The following is a 20,009-nucleotide window of genomic DNA, read 5'->3' as shown; positions in this document are numbered from 1 at the left end:
TGCCACCAGCTGCTCCACGTATTCTGCCCAAGGTTTCAGCAGCATTCAGTGCAACAAGCAGGAAGAGGCTCTTGGAGACCCCAATCTCATTTTTAGCCCCAGCGCCCGTCCTGGCCGCACGTTCCTATACTAGCCCGGGGTCTTAGAGGTCCACCACATTGGCCGGCTTTCCGAGAGCGCAGTGCGAAATCGGGTCAGGAGCGCGTGCGTGTGTGCGTGCATACGGCGGAAATCCCGCCTCTCGGCGTCTTCGGTTGGCCCTGACCGCAAAGGGGTGAGCTTAAGGAAGAAGACGAGCAGGATAGAAGGAAACTGGAGAATCGGGAGGAGGGGCGAGGAGGTTCCTCTTTCCCATTGGGTGGGCCCGCGGAGACGCCTCAATGCAATTGGCTGAGCATCGTGGGCCTTAGCCCCGCGTCGACCCGCCCCTCCGGCCGCAAGAGACGCCGGGATTGCGAGCACCGGCGGAGCCAGTGGTGGCTGGTCTGTGTTAGCACGAGCGGGAGCTAGGCAGCTGGGGACCTGTGCCGTACGGTCTTCGTACTCCGGGTGGCGGGGGTGCAGCGAGGGCGGCCGGCCGCTGAGGCGGTGCGGGCCGGGGCCGGGCCAAGCCGGGCCACGGCGGGCGTTGGCACAGCCGCTGGGCCCGGGCCTGCGCTCACAGCCTTCGGCGCGCGTCTCAGGCTATCTTTTCATTTCCAAGTGATTATTGTTTTGGATTTTTCTGCAGACGTGAATTTTGATTAATTTATTTCACGCACCAGTTGGTGTTCTGAGGTAAAGCGGATAATGCATGCTGGTGTCATTTGTCGTGGAGACGTGGGGTTCCTGCAGTTTGTGTGTTAACCTTTTGGATTTAAGGGAAGGAAATGACATTGTGATTTGGTCTCTGTGACCGTCCATTCTCAAGGTCTCGCCCGTGTGGTATAGACGCGGGCGAGCCCCGTCTGTGAGTCTCTTACCTGGACTCGAAGTAGGCTTTTTCCTCCTTCCCTCCCTCTTTCTCCCTCCTCCTCGCAGTCCCCTCTCCCCAGTGCTCTTCTCCATTTCTGTTCTTTTTGCTGCATTAAACCTTGCGGGAGAGACTTTATAAAATTCTGAAGAGGTTTAGGTCTTCAATATTTCTGTTTTACTTGCAGGTTAAAACATTTTTTTTAGTGGGGTATAATTGAGTTACGGTGGTGTTTGTGTTCGTTTCAGGTGTACACAAAGTGAATCAGTTAGGCATATAAACGTGCAGTCTGTTTTTAGATTCTTTTCCTATACAGGTCATTACAGTATTGAGTAGAGTTCCCTGTGCTTTACAGTAGGTCCTTATTAATTGTCTATTTTATATGTATTACTCAATCCCAATCTCCCAATTTATCACCCCTGTCACCTCAAAAGTTTATTTTCTATACCTATAACTCTTTCGGTTCTGTAAACAAGTTCATTTGTAGCTTTAAGATTACACATGTAAGCAATATATGATATTTGTTTTCCTCTGAGTTCACTCAGTATCAGAATCTCTAGGTCCATCTATGTTGCTGCAAATGGCATTGTTTTGGTCTTTTTTATGGTTAAGTAATATTCCTTGCTTGCAGGTTTCACGACTGGGAGGAAATCAGGGGAAAGATGCCTTCTGATTCTTTTTGTTTGGCTGCTCAGACTCGACTTGACTCCAAATGGTTGAAAACAGATATACAGGTGGGGTTTTGACAGCCTTTTTTCTCTTGTGTTCCTACCTACATAGTTACATTTCTGGTTAACCCTTTCTTAAGGTTATATAAGGGTATGCAGATCTGATCTTGCCATATTAGAGAAGCAGGTTTATTTTCTATAACTCAAAATGTACTTTTTATTGTTCTTTTCATAGAGTGTGTGTAGCTACATTTTAATTACAGTTATTTATAAATGTAAGAAATGAGATAAAGTTATGCAAAAATTTTTTCTTTTTTTTTTTTTAAGATGTCCGTATCATTCTTAGCCATACCTTGGTGACAGATTAGTGATACTTTTTGAGATGTTCAGTTAATTATGTGGGAGAGAAGTGACATATGGTAATTTAATTGTGTCCTGCAGAAACTCAGCTCATTTTTATGGGATTATGTGTTTGTGTTTCTGGAGAGATGAGTTCAGTTGAGCTGTTTTTATTTGTCACTGTTCTTAAGAGGAGTGCTTAGATTTTTGTATCAGGAGCATGTGAAAACAAAATGTTAACCATAGATTTTTCTAATATTATTTTTTAAGGTAATTGCATACTTGCTGCAAAATTATCAATAAACAGTAACAGTAATATTTCTGGAGTCTATTTTTTAATCCTATTAGTTTTGTTTGCAGATGGAAAAACTGCTTTTGTAACTTGCTAGTGCCCTCAGAAATTGCTGAAATAATTTTGCAGGGTGTTTGTGTTCTTTACCTCTTCCCTGAGGTTAACTGTTTTAAGTATTTCTCAAGTAATCTTAACTTTGTTAAAATACAGTCTTCTGAACTGTATGATGCAAGTCATGTATTCTGTAAGCAGCTAATCCTAGACACTTGAAGTGAAGCATTATTACCCCTCTTTTTTAATATTTATGTATTTATTTATAATATTTATTATTTATTTGACTGCCCTGGGTCTTAGTTGTGGTATGTGGGACTTTAGTTGCAGCATGTTAACTCTTTAGTTCCAGCATGTGGGATCTAGTTCTCTGACCAGGGATCAAACTGGGGCCCCCTGCATTGGCAGTGCAGAGTCTTAGACACTGGACCCCCAAGGAAGTCCCTAAATTTTTTTTAAAGTGTTGAGTATTAGTTGGTGGCAGAGCTAAATGTTAAGAACTGTGTTGTGGATGATGGAGTTGTTATTAATGGCATAATGTTAGATAAGAAAATCAAGAAGAATTGGGTTAAGAATTGGCAAAGTAGTAACTTTTTTTTCCCAGCAGGATTGGGGGAGGTGAGAGATGGATAATTTTTTATTGATGACATCCAGACAAACTGACTTTAAGAACTGTCTTTTTATAAAACTTAATTGAAGTAAAGAACTTTACGTGATGAAGTTTCTTTTTTGTTAGCAATCATAATCGAATAACTGCTTAATATAAATTTTAGCATCTTGATCTAAAATGAGTTTAATGTTGAGTTGAGTGCCTATGATGAGTTAAAAAAAAATACCACTCATACCATCAAGTGCTTACCATTTTACTTTTGATTATTTAGTGTAATATAAAGTGTTTCGTGCTTCTTAGACGTTTGAGTACTATACAGAAATCTTCCAGACTCCTAGGAATAAGTGACAAGACTTAGATTTTGGATTGTGCATCAGAGTTAAAATGTGGTATGGTTACTGAAGCTATGAGAAAAATGTGAAAATAGTACGAAAAAAGTGATTGCTGACCTTGGTTTTATAGAATTTTTCCAGTGTTGCTTATTAAGTGTGAGGAATGAATCTTGTTTTACCCTAAGGAATTTGAAAAGACCCTGAGGCCGGGAAAGATTGAGGGCAGGAGAAGGGGATGACAGAGGATGAGATGGTTGGGTGGCATCACTGACTTGATGGACATGGGTTTGGGTAGACTCTGGGAGCTGGTGATCGACAGGGAGGCCTGGTGTGGTGCGGTTCATGGGGTTGCAAAGAGTCGGACACGACTGAGTGACTGAACTGAACTGAAGGAATAACTTAGATGTTGTTTACTCTTTGGAATCCTTCCTGAAGACAAATGGAGTCTTATTGCTAACAGGCCTATAAGATGCAGGCCTTATGCTGACAGGTTTTACCCTTATCTAGTTGGGGATGTCTCTTCCACCTGGAGTGAGAAGTATCCCTTTCCTTAGGTAGGGCTTTTGTATTGGGAACAGGATTGATACCAGGTTAATGAATAGTATGTGGGGTAGAAACATGTTTCTTAGTCATAAGGTTTAGCAAATATATTTTCTGTGGCTATTTTTATTTGAAATGCCCTTGAGGTTTTTAGTGATTTTTGAAAGGAAAAGTTTTTGGAGACTGAAAAGTTTTAACATGTATTATGGAGGATATAGACACTAACTAATCCTAGACTTTCTCCATCAGAGATATTTAGATGCCTCAAGCCTGGGGCCTTGCAACCAGTTGCCTCTAATGGAGTGCCCATTATATGAGAGGCACATATCTGGTTTTTATACATACAGTGCTTCTTGTTTCTTCAGTTCTTTTTCCTGGTTGTTTTTGGAGTTCAGTTATTTGTCATATTTTCCTTCACAATTCTCTTGAGGAAGCAACAAAAAAGAGAGCTCAGAAGTGTTTGTTACATTTGTTACATAATCACTGCCATTATCATTTTTATATTTACAGTTAAATCCTGTCTTTTGTGATTGGTAGTTTTTTTTGAACCAAAGAGTCATTTAAGGGAAAGAACTGTAAAAATAGTACATAATCCCTTAAAAACATTTTATTTTTGAAAGATATGTGCATTTGCTAGTCTTGATGTAAGGGTAAAGGTGTGTCTTGGAGCATGGGGTCAGGAATGGCATTATCCTGCTCTTTTTTGCATAAGCTATACTCAGATGAATCTCCTCCAGTTTCTATTTTTGGGTTCTTTGAAGTGAAACATGAAATTAGATATGTGTGAAGCAATTTTTAAAACTTTTTGTCTTGAAATATTAATAGACTCACAGAAAGTTGCAAATGAAGTACAGAGGTCACTGTATACTCTTCTCCCAGACTCCCTCAGTGTTACAGTGTTACAGTCTTAGGTGCAGTGTTAAAACCAGGAAACTGACATTGGTGTAATAATGTGTGCCTAGTTCTGTGCCATTTTATTGTGTGTGTCTATTTATCTAACCATCAAAATTGAGATCCAGAAGTGTTCCATCACTACAAACATCTCTCCTGCTGTCCCGCTGTATTTACACTTAACTTCCTCTACCACCTCTGACCCCTGGCAAGCACTAATTTGTTCTCCATCTCCATAATTTTGTCATTTTGAGAATTTCATGTGGTATGTGACCTTGTGAAATTAGCTTTGTTCATTTGGTATAATGCTTTTGAGGCCCATCAAATTTGTTAAGTATATCAATAATTCAACTCAGATTAAAATTTTCTTCTAATCATCAATTTAAAATGATTCAGCATAAAAATTAGCTTTTAAAATTAAACTTGTCACTTTATGTTTGGAGATACCAGTAGATTAAAAATGTAAACATGAACATCTTGGTAATTTCTAATCTCAGGTTTTTCAGTTGACAGATGATATGTAGAAATAAAAGAATGTTGTAGGGACTTCCCTGGTGCTCTAGTGGTTAAGACTGTGCTTCCAATGCAGAGGTCACAGGTTCAATTCCTGGTTGGAGAACTAAGATCCCACATGCCATATGGCTTGGCTAAAGTAAAAAAAGAATGTTGTAAATACAAGGTATTTGCTTGATTGAAAGGTAACATACTTGATTTTCATAATGACTTTTTGTACTTTCGTTTCTGTAGAATTGGTTGCATTGCTCATTTTCTTATTCATGAGTTTGGGAGGCTGCAGTTCATGGGGTTGCAAAAGTCAGACACGACTAAGCGACTTCCCTTTGGTTATTTGTATCTTTTCTGTATTTTGGATGTATTTCGTCAGATTTATATATTTAATTAGTCTTTTTCTTGTAGCTTTGGGTCTTGGAAAAGACTAATAATAATTATAAAAGAAAGAAAATGAGTTTATTATCAGATGTGACAACAGGCCTTATGTAGAAGAAAGCTGAGTAACATATTTAAGGCATTCAAGTAAAGAAAATGTGAACCAAGGATTTTATGGTCCAGCAAAATAAAGTAAAAAAAAAAAACAAAAAATTCCAAATGAATGTGTAAATAAAGATTTAATAAACTTAAAAAAAACCCCAAAAAACTATTTTTCAGGTAAAAAAGGACACAGACTTATCAATGAGTAGGAGCTCAGAAAATATTGTTTCCATGAGGCCTTCCTGAGGAAGTGAATAGAGACTAAAGATGTTTAGATGACTGCATGACTATAGATTAACATGAAGACTGGTGGTTGGTGTCAGACCTATAGTTACGGATAGGACCCAGAGTAAATGAGTTTTATAAAGGATGGAACATAGCATGTAACAGTTGTATGCTTAGACATAGTGGGTTAGACTAGAACTGTTCTACTGTGTCTAATCTAGTTAATCGTGTGCACTGAAGTTTTTACTTTAGGTCCTGATTTCTGTCTTCCATTTTACTTGTCATCATGTTCATACTTTCCTCTGTCAGTATATGAAACATCTCTATAGTGGAGCTTTTAACAGTCTTGTCTGCTAATTCCATCACCCTTACTGTTTCTGTGTTTATTTTGATTGATTGATTGATTGATTTCATCATTTCTGTTGATTATTGCTCTGGTTATAGAATATGTTTGCATGCTTGTTAATTTTTTTATTGAATGTTGCTAAGAGTCAGACATGACTGAGTGACTTCACTTTCACTTTTCACTTTCATACATTGGAGAAGGAAATGGCAACCCACTCCAGTATCCTTGCCTGGAGAATCCCAGGGACAGAGGAGCCTGCTGGGGTGCCGTCTGTGGGGTCGCACAGAGTCGGACACGACTGAAGCGACTTAGCAGCAGCAGCAGCAGTTTGTAAATAAATATGTTATCCTGTGCTAGATTTTGTTTTATTCTCTTGAGCTGTAGTTTTGTCTGACATGCCTATAAGTTACTTGGAATTAATTGGTCTATTCAAAGATTGAGCCTAAGGTTTGTTTGGGCTGATCCAGCACAGCCTTTAACCTTGGCCTGTTTATCTGCCTCATTAAGGCAGTATCCTTCTTAGGACTCTGTCTAATGCTTGGTGTGTTGGGAGATCTTTCTGTTCTGGTTGGTGGAAACAGGCTTTTCCTAGACTGTGAATATTGATTGGGGTTCTGCCTGCTCTGTTTTAGTGCTGCTTTGCCCGTTCTGGGTAGTGTTTTCAACCCGTACCCCGATCATTACCCAGCTAGAGTCTCAAGAAGGCTCCTCTGTCCAGCTCCAGAGATCATTCTCTCTGCAGCCAACTTCCTCTCCTGTATTCTTGTCATTTTGACCTGCTTACAGGCAATGTGCTCCTCCTTTCAGCAAGACTTCTGGGTTCTATTTGGGTTCCTCTTTCCTGTGCTACGGTCTGGAATCTGCTTCTAGGCATTAAGCTTGGGCTCTTACTTCATTGTTGCCCTTCACGGGAATCACAGATCACACTGGATCTTTTGCCCGGTGCTGGAAAACAGTTGTTTGATATATTCGGTCTGGCTTTCTACCAGAGATGTAATTACTAAAGAAGTTAATTCTTCACAGGTGGGAGAACAGGCCTTCTCAATCTGAACTCATTTATTGACATTTTAATTTTAGATTTGTATTTTTTGTTTTAGAAATTCCACATTTTTGTATGACTGCATTTTATTGAGGTGTAATTATATTTAGTAAGATGCATCTATTTTAAAGATTTACTTATTTGTGTTTTGACAAGTCTGATTCCTGGTTGCTGTGCACGTGCCTTCTCTAGTTGCAGCGAGCAGGGGCTACTCTTCGTTGCAGTGCGTGGGCTTCTCATTTTGGTGACTTCACTTGTGGCAGAGCATAGGCTCCTGGTCATGCGGGCTCAGTGGTTGTGGCTCTCGGACTCCAGAACACAGGCTCCGTAGTTGTGGCACATGGGCTCTTCCCTGAGCAGAGATCGAATTGATTGAACCCATGTCCCATGCATTGGCAGGTGGATTCTTAACCACTGGACCACCAGGAAAACCCGAAAATGCATCTGTTGTTATATTGAGTTTGAAGTGTTTTGGCAGTTTGCTTAACTGCCACGTTAGGGACTTTTCTGTAGTTTCCAGGTCTCTGTTGAAATTGTTAACATGACCTTTTAATTGCTTGGACACATCAAACCTTGTGCAACCTCTTTTGATTCCTCCACTGCATCTTCCGTTCCCTCTGGATTGATACCCCAGCATGCCTGTGGGCCACTCTTTATTCCTGTTCTTAGATGTAATGTCACACAACAGGGCGTAGGTTTTGGCTTCCCAGCCACCTGCCGTGGAGCTGTAGGTGGCAAAGTTTGGGAAGTGGGGGAGAGCAGAAGCTCATTTTCCATGAGGTGAACATGCACTACCTGGTAAAGAGAGGTAAGGGAACTGGCTGTTTTAATCTCCCTCTCCCTGCTTTTTTCCCCTCTTTGGATGGTTCTATGGTTTCTTCTGGCAAACTGGTTAAGAGCCCCACTGCCTAGTGAATGTGCCTGCAGCACATCTTGGAGTAGGGACTAGTGCAGTAAAACAGAAGTCAGCAAACTTTTTTCTAAAGGCCCAGATTGTAAATATTTCTGTGGGCCATATGTTGTCTGTAACAACTGCTCACCTCTGCTGTTGTCATGTGAAAGTAGCTACAGATAGTACATGAAACAAGTGTGTAGTGGTAGGCCCAGAAACTTTATGGATACTGAAATTTGAATGTCATAATTTTCATGGGTCATGAAATATATTTTTCTTTTCTTGATTGTTTCAACCATTGAGACATGTAAAAGCCACTCTTAGCTTGAGGGCTAAGAATCATAAAATCAGATTGTGGGTCAGATTTGGCCTCTGAGCTGGGCCTTAATTTGCTGACTTCTGTAGTAACTTGCTATGTCCCCTCACTGCCCTGGGCTGGTACCTTCCAGGGAAAGCGTCACTACTTTAGTCCATTACTTAGGCTTTCCTTTTTAGGGCAAAGTCTATGTCTGTGTTTCTGTTTTCTGGATCTACTCTTGATTTGTTTATGCTGACTTCCGTTTTTATTTATTTATTTTTTTCCATTTTTTTAGTTATGTAGTCTTATCTTTGGAGAAGGCAATGGCACCCCACTCCAGTACTCTTGCCTGGAAAATCCCGTGGACGGAGGAGCCTGGTAGGCTACAGTCCATGGGGTCACTAGGAGTCGGACATGACTGAGCGACTTCACTTTCACTTTGCGCTTTCAGGCATCGGAGAAGGAAATGGCAACCCACTCCAGTGTTCTTGCCTGGAGAATCTCAGGGACAGCGGAGCTTGGTGGGTTGCTGTCTATGGGGTCGCACAGAGTCGGACACGACTGTAGCGACTTAGCAGCAGCAGCAGCAGTCTTATCTTACCCATTATTATTTTTGAGTTCTAGGTATTATGTGTGAAAAATTGTTGTGGTCATTTGAGACCCTGGATAATGATCTCTTCTCCAGAGAGAATCTGTCAGGCTAGTAACACTAGTGACTGCAGGTTACTGCAGAGCAGTATGGAGCTGTGATGCTTCAGAGCGGGGCTCCTGCCAGTCTGCTCGCACTTTGCCTGTGCTCTGTGTATGTGGCCCTTGGAGGTTCTGTTCAAGGTATGGCATGTTTACCAGGCTTCTCCCCTATGAGGACCAGGGCTTCGTCCTTTCTCAGCAGCCCCACTGAGGTCTCCTTGGTCTCAGCTCTGCTTGCAGAGTTGGCAGGAGCCTCGGGAGGCAGTCTTCAGCCCCTTGGGCTGTTCTTCTCTCCCGGGTCTTAGGTTTGCTCTTCCTTGCTGCCTGGGTATCTTCAATATGATATACTTTATGTTTCCTTGTGACTTTTCCAGAATTTGTTTCTTTTCTAGAATTTGTTGTTCTTAAATTTTTTTGGAATTGATAGGTTATCCTGTGTTCAGCAGGTGTTTAGAAGATATTTTTATGCAAGGCTAAGAAAAAAGCTAGACATCTTTATAGTCATCTGCAAATATTTGAACAGATCACATTTCAGAAATATTTTAAAGATAGAAAAAATAAATATCTAAACTATAAGTTAATGCCATTTATTTCATTGGGCACATATTCTATTTTGAATTATATCGTGTAATTACATAGTTCTGATAGGTTATCCTGTGTTCAACAGGTGTTTAGAAGGTATTTTTCTGCAAGGCTAAGAAAAAGGGTAGATATCTTTATAGTTATCTGCAAATATTTGAACAGATCACATTTCAGAAATATTTTAAAGTTAGAAAAAATAAATATCTAAACTATAAGTTAATGTAATTTATTTCATTGGCCACATTCTATTTTGAATTATATTGCATAATTACACAGTTCTGAAGTGATCATGTTAATAGTTACCTTAAAAGACCTCTTGCCCAATTCTGTTTGGTTTTCAAGTATTGTGGCCCCTTCAGTGGCTCCCCCAGGCCTCCTTACTGCACCTGTTGGTTCATGTTGATAAGAAGAAAACAAGCTGGAGAGTTTGGCCTCTTCCCCCAAACTCTGATGACCTTGGTGATCTTGGTCAGGTAATTGAACTGCTAAGTTTTAGTTACTGTCCCTCAAAACTGGCCCTGTTACTACCCCCTGCCTTGTTGGCTTCTTTTCAGGATGAAAATGCCTTTACCTGTTACATCATTTTAGAGGTATGAGGTAAGAATATAAGGGAAAATTGGTAAAGGGTCCTCAGAATGAATAATACTAATTAGAGGTATCTGGATTCTATATGAAAAAAGTTAAAATTTAAGAACTGTATTGTTACCCATTGGGAATGTTTTTGTAAATTATCTACTAATAAGGTCAGGATTTTTTTTTAAAATTTATTTTTGATTGTGCTGGATCTTCATTGCTGCTTGGGCTTTTCTCTAGTTGTGGCAGGTGGGATTTACTCCCTAGCTGGGGTGTGTGGACGTCCCGTTGTGGTGGCTTCTCTGGTTTCAGAGCACCGGCTGTCAGTGCACTCAGTGGTTGCTGCTTCTGGGCTCTGGAGCACAAGCTCAGTAGCTGTGGTGCATTAATTGCTCCGCATGATGTAGGGTCTGACTGGATCAGGAATTAAACCCATGTCTCCCATTTAGGGATTCTTTACCACGGAGCCAACAGGGAAGCCCCAAAACAAGCTATTTATAGACTGTTGCACAAATACTTTTACACTGACAAATTTAAGTGAATTGTATTGTTTGTGTATGCTGTTTTTCCAGTGCCATGATTGTTTCCCAGGTTGTTTCTCCCTGGGATCCTGTGCTTTCCACTGTGATTCCAGTGCCTTGGAATGCTCTCCTAGGGACTTCATCTCTGCCTTTCACAGTCCAACTCTTTCAAGCCTTCTTCGAGGGAAGCTTGCTTTGTTACCTTAGCAATGTTCCCTCCTTCCTTGAATCCTTTCAGATGCCTGAATCATTGTGGTTTGCGTGGTGGTTACTCGAGTTCATATCCCCGGCTCCTAGGAGGCTTTTACAGCGGGTATCCCTCTAGACACCCAGTTTCTACCTTCTGCCCAGCTTCTGCCCTACCCCCATCCTTCGCAACACTACTAAAATGATGAAAGAAAGAAAGGACGATAGTGATGATTCTTGTCTTCATGTAAACTGGGCTTCCTCGGCCTGTTCTTTAATAACTGTATCATCCCCAGCCACCCTGGGGTAATCCTAGTGGGCCGTCAGGGCTGAGGACCCTCCCTCCTTGGGTGTGGGCATCTTCTCCAGGTCTGCAGCCCATATCCTGATGACTTCCAGGTTTGAGTCTCTAGCCCTGACCCCTCTGCTAAGATCGGAATTTGTGTTTGCAGTGTATGTGTATTGTGTGTGTGTGTGTGTGCGTGCGTGTGTGTGTGTGTGCACGGGGAGAGGATCTCCATGTTTATGTTCAGTAGGTGGTGCAAGTATCAGTGGTTAAAACTGAGCTAATTCTCTCATTTTGATTCTGTTCTCTACCTTGTTTTTCACATCTGATCTGTCCCATTTGATCTGAAGTGTCTTAAATACTCTTTTTTGTATTTACTCTTGACTTAGGCTCTCATCCTCTTTTCTCTGTGTTTGGCTTCTTCCTCTGTCCTCGTCCACTGCTCTGACACTGAGTTATGACTGGATGTGTGGTCATTTATTTCCTGGAGCCCCCAGAGGTGGCCTGTAACTGCTCGAGTGCAGCACACATGGGGCTGTTTAGTCCAGTCATTGTTTGATTCCCAGCCTGTGTGGCCACCTGGGCCTGGACTGAGCCCAGGGAGAGGTCTTAGGTTCCTCCTCTTAGCCAGGTCAGCAGGTGAGCCAGACCTTTCCATCCTGTGTTAAAACAGCAGGGGCCCTGAATGTTTGTGGCTCACTTTTAAGGAAGTATTTACTTCTCCCTCTGCCAGTTGATACTTTTGCCAACAGTCATATATTTTGGTCCTAAGCATGTTCATGGCAGTTGTCTCATTTAGTGATGTGAACAAATATGAGTGCTGAGAGAAAGTTGTTGCTTCTATGAGAACTAAGTCGGTTGCCAAATTGGTTTTCTATTGCTGTGTAACAAGTCAACCAGAAAATGTATCAGCTTAAAACAGCTCTGTGTACTCTGCTCCTTTTCTCTGTGGGTCAGGAGTCTGGCTATGGCTTAGCTGGGTCTTCTGCTTTAGGACTCACAGGCTGCAGTCAGGGTGCTGACCAGTTTGCATTCTCATCTAGGGTTTTATTGGTGTCCTTGTTGGCAGAATTCAGTTTGTGGGACTGTGGGACTGAGTTGTGGGCTCCTAGAAGACACCCCTGTCCGTAGGCTGATCATGGCAGTGGTTGTGGAGAGTGTCTCTTTTGGATGGTCCCATCCTCTTAAGGGCTTTTACCTCACATGACCCTAGGATAATTTTCCATTTGATTGACTAGACATCAGCTGATGTGAGACCTTAATTATATATGAGAAATTCCTTCACATTTGCCACAGAAAGAAACAAAACCTAGTCCAGGTGTGATGTCTTCTCCTGTATTCAGAGGTCCTGCCCAAACTCAGAGAGAGGATTACGCAGGATGTGTGTGTGCCAGGGGTTAAGAATCTTTAGGGCATCTTAGATTTGCCTACTACACATTGCTTGGGTAAAACTGAGATGCTTAAAAAAATTACTTGTACAGGTTAGGAAAGAGAGAATTGATAAGGATTGGGGGAGATGTCTTGAAAATCTAGAAGAATTGTGTACTAAGATTGTTCACAAAGTACCCGTCCGTTCTTGGTGAGTCTGGAAATAGTGAATGCTTCATGAGAGCGGTGTATGCGGGGTTGATGACAAGGAACAAGCTAGTGGACTTGTGAGCAAAGAAAAGGCCCTGGCCTTCCATTGAAGGATGGTTAACAGATGTGTTTGTTTTAGTGTAAAGTGTCTTGTCTGTCTGAGAAGAGGGTTTCTACTGTACCTGCAGTTTTCAGAATGGATGCTTTCCCTGGGTGGTCACTGTGCCCTGACCCTTGGTCACGACTGCTTGCTCTGGGAAACCTTTTCTGACTCCCACATGTGGACAGCCAAGAGCACTTTTTGTGAGAATGTTATTTTGTCTTTGAATACCAGTATGGACTCGTGTTTTTATTTACTATTTCAGTCTAATACAGTTGTTACATATTTTGCTGTTCAAAATTATTCTGTTTGGCCAGTGGAGGAGTTCCTATCAGGCTTTGAGCAGCTTTTTTTGGTGCAAACCTAAATATTCCTGGCTCACTATCAAAGTTATATTTGGATTAACCTCTAGGTTATTCAAGGGTGAAGTATAGTTTTCTTAATAAACAGGTTAACTTGCATGGAAGGTAAACTCAAAATCTTGCTTTCATTCACCTCTCTTGCCTCCTACCTATGTTCCCCTTCCTATAAGTGATCATATTATTTGTTACTGGCTTATCTTTCCAGAGCATGTGCCCACATGTGTCTTTTATCTTGTATCTTAAGTAAAACTTCGTATGTAAAATATTATGCATGGTACCTTGTTCACTTAATTGTGTACCTTGGGACAGTTTTCATTAAATGTTGGATGACTGAATAGTAAGTGAGATTTTTTTTTTCACATTATTCTTTAAGAATTGCATTGTGAGTGTGATCACTCTGAATTTATTTTATTTATCATTACCAGCTTGCATTCACAAGAGATGGACTCTGTGGTCTGTGGAATGAAATGGTTAAAGATGGAGAAATTGTATATACTGGGACAGAACTATCACAGAATGGAGAGCTTCCTCCTAGAAAAGGTAAGGGCCTTTAACTAATATTTTTCATTTTTTTAAGACCTTTATAAATTGAATTCTATAGAAATTTTGGATTGTGCTGTATCGACAGGAGTGTGCCTGAGTATAGCTCTGAAGTTTTGCTTTCACTTTGGAAATGCCTAAATGATAATTAATATTAAGTGCTTCCTGAATTTTGTTGTTCTACCCAGACTGAAGGCCTTTTAATTGCAGAGCCACCTGCTGTGGTGTCCTTCCTCTGATGTCTCCTTTTGCAGCTTCTGGGAACTCCACTTATTGTTTTCTTCTAAGTTTTGAAGTATACCTTGCTTTGGCTAACTATAAATTGTGGTTTTTATGAGGTTGAGTGGAAATAGTATTCTGAAATTTTTCCAGCATGACTATCCTGTGTGTGCGTGCGTGTGTGCGTGTGTGTGTGTGTGTGTGTGCGTGCGCACGCTCAGTCATGTCTGACTCTTTGCGACTCCCTGAGCTGCAGCCTGGGAGTCTCCTCTGTCCATGGGACTTTCCAGGCAGGAAGACTGGAATGGGTTACCATTGTTTTCTCCAGGGGGTCTTCCTGACCTAGGGATTGAACCCTGTCTCTTGCGTTTCATGCATTGCCAGGTGGTCTTCTCCACTGCATTACCTGGGAAACCCCTGTGACTATCCTGTGGGAGTGTATAAAACACTTTTTGGGAGCCTTTGGCCTTTGGACTTTTATTGTATTTGTCTGTGCAGGGAAATATCAGTGAACACTCTTGTTGGGCATAGGATTATGAAAACGCAGTGAAGTCTGTTGTTCTTGTCTTTGGCTGTGAATCAGAATCACTGTTCAGGCTTTAAAAAGAAATGTATGCCTGTACCCACCCCAAACCTGTAGAATCTGAACAACCCTACTTGAGACCCACTGCTGAAGTTTATTAGTCCTGCTGTTTGAAAATCATCAGGATGGATAAAGTTATTTTAGAAAGCAGTGGGACTTCCCTGGCTGTCCAGTGGATAGGACTTCACCTTCTGATGCAGGGGGTGTGGGTTCAGTCCCTGCTTGGAGAGCCTCATGCTTGCAGCCAAAAACCGAAACATAAAAGGGAAGCAATATTGTAACAAATTAAAGGAAGGCTTTAAAAATGGTCCACATTTAAAAAGAAAAAAGAAAGTAGTTACTTTTCCTAGAATGAATTAGAATAGTGTCCACTTGAAAATACAGAACAATATATCTTTTCAGTTGCAGTGTCTAGCAGAGTGAGCTCAGTTTTTTCCTGATATTTTATTGTGAAAACTTCCATGCACCCACAACAACTGACAGGTCTGTACAGTGAGCCCCTGCACACTCATCCCTGGATCATACTAATCTATCCTTTGTCCACTGGTGCATCTTACCTGACTCTGTTAGACACTTCATGCATATTATTAACAAGATTGACTTCAGTGTAGCTTTTTGTCTTTAGGGCAGAACTTACCCATAATAAAATATATGTTTTGAGTTTCCTGTTCCATAAGTTTCAACAGACATAATCAGTGTAACCACCCACTCACTGGTACTCCCACTCCGAAGGTTCTCACGTGCCCCTTACTGGCTCTGTCCTGCTCTCTCTACTCATAGGCAACCACTGATCTGATCTTTTTCTGTCTGGGATTGGTTTTGCCTGTGCTAGACTTTCATGTAAATAATATCATGTAATCACGTTACATGCTTGTTTCAGTTTGTAATGATTTATTAGTTTTAGTAGTTCATTCTGTATACTTTTAAAGTTTTTGTGCCTTTTCATCCTATCCTTCCAGTATTAATGCATTAAAACATACTTAAAACGTTTTTTGTGAAACATTCGTTCTAAAAGATACTCTGAGAAAAACTAATTATATGGAAAAATTCAAAGTCTATTTCTTACTCATTACATTTCATGACTATTTGTTGTTCTTTGTTTTTTTAAAAATTTGTGGTTAGAAAGCAAAGTGTAGGGCCTTGCTGATGTATCAGTTGTAAAGAATCCTTCTGCCAATGCAGGAGACATGGGTTTGATCCCATGTCCGAGAAGATCCCCTGTGCCACAGAGCAACTAAGCCTGTGCGCCAGAACTAGAGTCTGGGAGCTGCAGCTACTGAAGGCTGCATGCCCCAGAGCCCAGGCTCTGCCAGAGAAGCTGCTGAGATGAGAAGCCCTCACCCTGCAGCTAGAGAGGAGTGCCCACTCGCCGCATCCAGAGAAAGCCTGTGGACAGCAACAGGGACCCAGAACGGCCAAAAGTAAATAAATTTAAAAAAATAAAAGAAAGCGAAGTGTAATTGTTCTTTATGTAGGTCCCAAATTAATAGTTTTTTCTTGACATTCAGTAAAAGTTATTGTATAAGTTATGGTATATGCTTTTTGTTATGAGAAAATGCTTTTTTTAATAGATAGATTTATACACCTAATTTCATTTTTAAGACCGTGGTCTTTTTTTGGGGGGGAGAGGGGCGCTGCATTATATAGCAGCTTGCGGGACCTTAGTTCTCCAACCAGGTTTCAAACCAAGGCCCCTGGCAGGGAAACTGCAGAGTCTTAACCACTGGGCTTTCAGGGTATTCCCAAGACTGTGTACATTATTTTGTTGTTGTTCAGTCAGTAAGACCTGTCTGACTCTTTGCAACCCCATGGACTGCAGCATGTCAGGTTTCCCTGCCCTTCATCTGTCTCCCAGAGTTTGCTCCGATTCACGTCTATTGAGTTAGTGGTGCTGTCTTAACCGTCTCATCTTCTGCTGCCCTCTTCCTTTTGAATTCAGTCTTTCCCAGCATCAGGGTCTTTTCCAATGAGTCGGCTCTTTGCATCAGGTGGCCAAAGTTTTGAAGCTTAAGTATCAGTCCTTCCAATGAATATTCAGGATTGATATCCTATAGGATTGACTGGTTGGATCTCCTTGCAGTTGAAGGGACTCTCCAGAGGCTTCTCTAGAACCACAATTTGAAAGCATCCATTCTTTGGCACTCAGCCTTCTTGATGGGCCAATTCTCATATCCATACATGACTACTGGAAAAACCATAGCTTTGACTTTACAGAGCTTAAGTGATATCTCTGCTTTTTAATATGCTGTCTAGGTTTGACATTACTTTCCTTCTAGGGAACAAACATCTTTGAATTTCATGGCTGCAGTCACCATTCATAGTAATTTTGGAGTCCAGGAAAATAAAATCTGTCACTGCTTCGACTCTTTTCACTTCTGTTGGCTATGAAGTTACAGGACTGGATGCTATGATCTTAGTTTTTTGAGTGTTGAGTTTCAAGCTAGCTTTTTCACTCTGCTCTTTCACCTTCATCAAGAGGCTCTTCAGTTCCTCTTCACTTTCTGCTGTTAGAGTGATATCATTCACACAGCTGAGATTGTAGATATTTCTCCCAACAATCTTAATTCCATTCTGTGATTTATCCAGCCCAGCATTTTGCATGATGTACTCTACATAGAAGTTAAATAAACAGGGTGACAGTATATAGCCTTGTTTTACTCCTTTCCCAATTTTGAACCAGTTCCTTGTCCAGTTCTGTTTCTTTTTCACCCGTGTACAGGTTTCTCAGGATCCAGGTAAAGTGGTCTGATATTCCCCCTTCGTGGATCATAACCTTTTTGTGGTGAAGAAACTTGAATAACTCAGTGAAGCTGTAAGCCATGTGGTTCAGGGCCACCTGAGACAGGCAGGTCATAATGAAGAATTCTGACAAAACGTGGTCCACTGAAGCAGAGAATGGCTAACCACTCCAGTATTTTTGCCACAAGAACCCCATGAACAGTATGAAAAGGCAAAAAGATATGACACTGGAAGATGAGGCCCCAGGTTGGAAGGTGTCCAGTATGCTACTGGGCAAGAGCAGAAGGCAATTAGTAATAGCTCTAGAAAGAATGAAGCATTTGGGCCAAAGCTGAAATGACTTTCATTTCAACTGTGGATATATCTGGTGGTGAAAGTAAAGTCCAGTGCTGTAAAGAACAATATTGCATTGTAACCTGGAATGTTAGATCTGTGAATCAGAGTAAATTGGAGGTGCTTAAGCAGGAGATGGCAAGAGTGAGCATTGACATCTTAAAGCAATCAGTGAGCTAAAATGAACAGAAATGGGTGAATTTAATTCAGATGATTATTATATCTACTACTGTGGGCAAGAAACCTTTCGAAGAAACGGAGTAGCTCTCATAGTCAACAAAAGAGTCCAAAATGCAGTATTTGGATGCAGTCTCAAAAATGACAGAATGATCTTGGTTTGTTTTCCAAGGCAAACCATTCAACGTCACAGTAAACTGAAGTCTATATCCCAACCCCCTTGATGCCAGAGACGCTGAAGTCGACCGGTACTTTGAAGACCTACAAGACCTTCTGTAACTAACATCAAAAAAAGATTCATTCTTTTGTCCTTTGCACATAGAGGATTGGAATTCAAAAGAAGGAAGTCAAAGGATACCCAGAATAACAGGCAGGTTTGGCCTTGGAATATAAAATGAATCAGAGCAAACACTAACACACTGATCATAGTAAACACCCTTTTTCAATGACCCAAGAGATGACTCTACACATGGACGTCACCAGAGGTCAATACCGAAATCAGATTGATTATGTCCTTTGTAGGCAAAGATGGAGAATTTCTATGCAGTCCACAGAAAAAAGACCTGGAGCTGACTGTGGCTCAGATCATGAGCTCCTTATTGCAAATTCAGGCTTAAATTGAAGAACATAGGGAAAACCACTAGGCCAGTCAGTTAATGACCTCAATCAAATCCCTTATGATTATACAGTGGAGGTGACAAATTGATTCAAGGAATTAGATCTGGTAGACAGAGTGCCTGAAGAACGATGGCCAGAGGTTTGTAATATTGTACAGGAGGAAGTAATCAAAACCATCCCAAAGAAAAATACACGAAGGCAAAATGGTTGTTTGAGGAGGCTGAGGAAGGAAGAGATATACCGAACTGAATGCTTAGTTCCAGAGAATAGCAGTGAGAGATAAGAAAGCCTTCTTCAACGAACAATGCAAAAAAGTAAAGGAAAACAATAGAATGTGAAAGACTAGAGATCGCTTCAAGAAAATTGGAGATACCACGGGAACATTTCATGCAGAAATGGGCAACAAAAAAGGACAGAAACAGCAAGAACTTAACAGAAGCAGGAGAGATTAAGAAGAGGTGACAGGAATACACAGAAGAACTATACAGGAAACGTCTTAATGACCTGGATAACCATGATGGTGTGATCACATGCCTAGAACCATACATCCTGGACTGAAGTCAAGTGGGCCTTAGGAAGCATAACTACAAACAAACCTAGTAGAGGTGATGGAATTTCAATTGACCTGTTTAAAATTCTAAAAGGTGATGCTGTCAAATTGCTGCACTCAGTATGTTAGCAAATTTGGAAAACTCAGCAGTGGCCCCAGGATTGGAAAAGGTCTATTTTCATTCCAGTCCTAAAGAAGGATAATGCCAAAGAATGTTCAGACTGTCGTACAGTTGTGCTCATTTCACATCTAGTAAGGGTATGCTCAAAATCCTTCAAGCTCTGCTTCAGCAGTATGTGAGTCAAGAACTTCCAGATAGATGTACAAGCTGAATTTAGAAAAGGCAGAGGAACCAGAGATCAAATTGCCAAAATTCATTGGATCATAGAGAAAGCAAGGGAATTCCAGGAAAACATTTACTTTTGCTTCATTGACTGTGCAGACTCTTTGACTGTCTGGATCACAAGAAACTGGAAAATTCTCAAAGAGGTAGAAATACAGAGCACCTCACCTGTCTCCTCAGAAAACTGTGTGCATTGTATGTGTCTGTAGTGTGGCTGATTGTGCGAAAAGTGCAGATCAGAGCAGAAGAGCCTTAGACGCACTGTTGTCTCTGCTCTGTTTCCCGGGGACTGACCATTTTCTCCTGCACACAGTGATTCAGGATGAGTTCTTAACTGTGGTTTAGCTTGTTTTCTTCATTCATTTCTGGGACATAGTGGCTTTTAATAATTGGAGCTTACCTTGGAATAAACCTTCTTTTCTTCCTTTTAGAACTTTTTGATCCTACTGATGAGGAAAGAGTGCTTCCACCTAGGTAGTAAGCTTTGTGTTTCCTTTTCGGGGCCTGCCCTGCAAAAGACAGGCTCGATTATAATCTTACACTTTTTTTTCAAGTGACTATTTCTTA

The 20,009-nt window shown here is 41.1% G+C and overlaps 1 protein-coding gene across 7 annotated transcripts in view; it reads left to right on the top strand.

Moving 5' to 3' along the window:
* Nucleotides 1-282: 282 nt before the first annotated feature.
* The window catches only part of HERC2 (HECT and RLD domain containing E3 ubiquitin protein ligase 2), a 243,505-nt gene continuing 223,778 nt past the window's right edge, over nt 283-20,009 (top strand). For 4 of the 7 annotated variants that reach the window (XM_069576810.1, XM_069576811.1, XM_069576809.1 and 1 more), the window contains exons 1-3: nt 283-777; nt 1,584-1,686; nt 13,766-13,880. In XM_069576810.1, coding sequence (XP_069432911.1) covers nt 1,615-1,686; nt 13,766-13,880 — 187 coding nt within the window. In that variant the 5' untranslated portion in view covers nt 283-777; nt 1,584-1,614. The remainder of the gene's footprint in view (nt 778-1,583; nt 1,687-13,765; nt 13,881-20,009) is intronic. The other 3 variants (XM_069576814.1, XM_069576812.1, XM_069576808.1) reach the window with 2 other exon arrangements.

The sequence above is a fragment of the Ovis canadensis genome, chromosome 2, assembly GCF_042477335.2.
Source record: "Ovis canadensis isolate MfBH-ARS-UI-01 breed Bighorn chromosome 2, ARS-UI_OviCan_v2, whole genome shotgun sequence".
Taxonomy (NCBI): Eukaryota; Metazoa; Chordata; class Mammalia; order Artiodactyla; family Bovidae; genus Ovis; species Ovis canadensis.
This window is presented reverse-complemented; position numbering and strand designations above follow the sequence as displayed.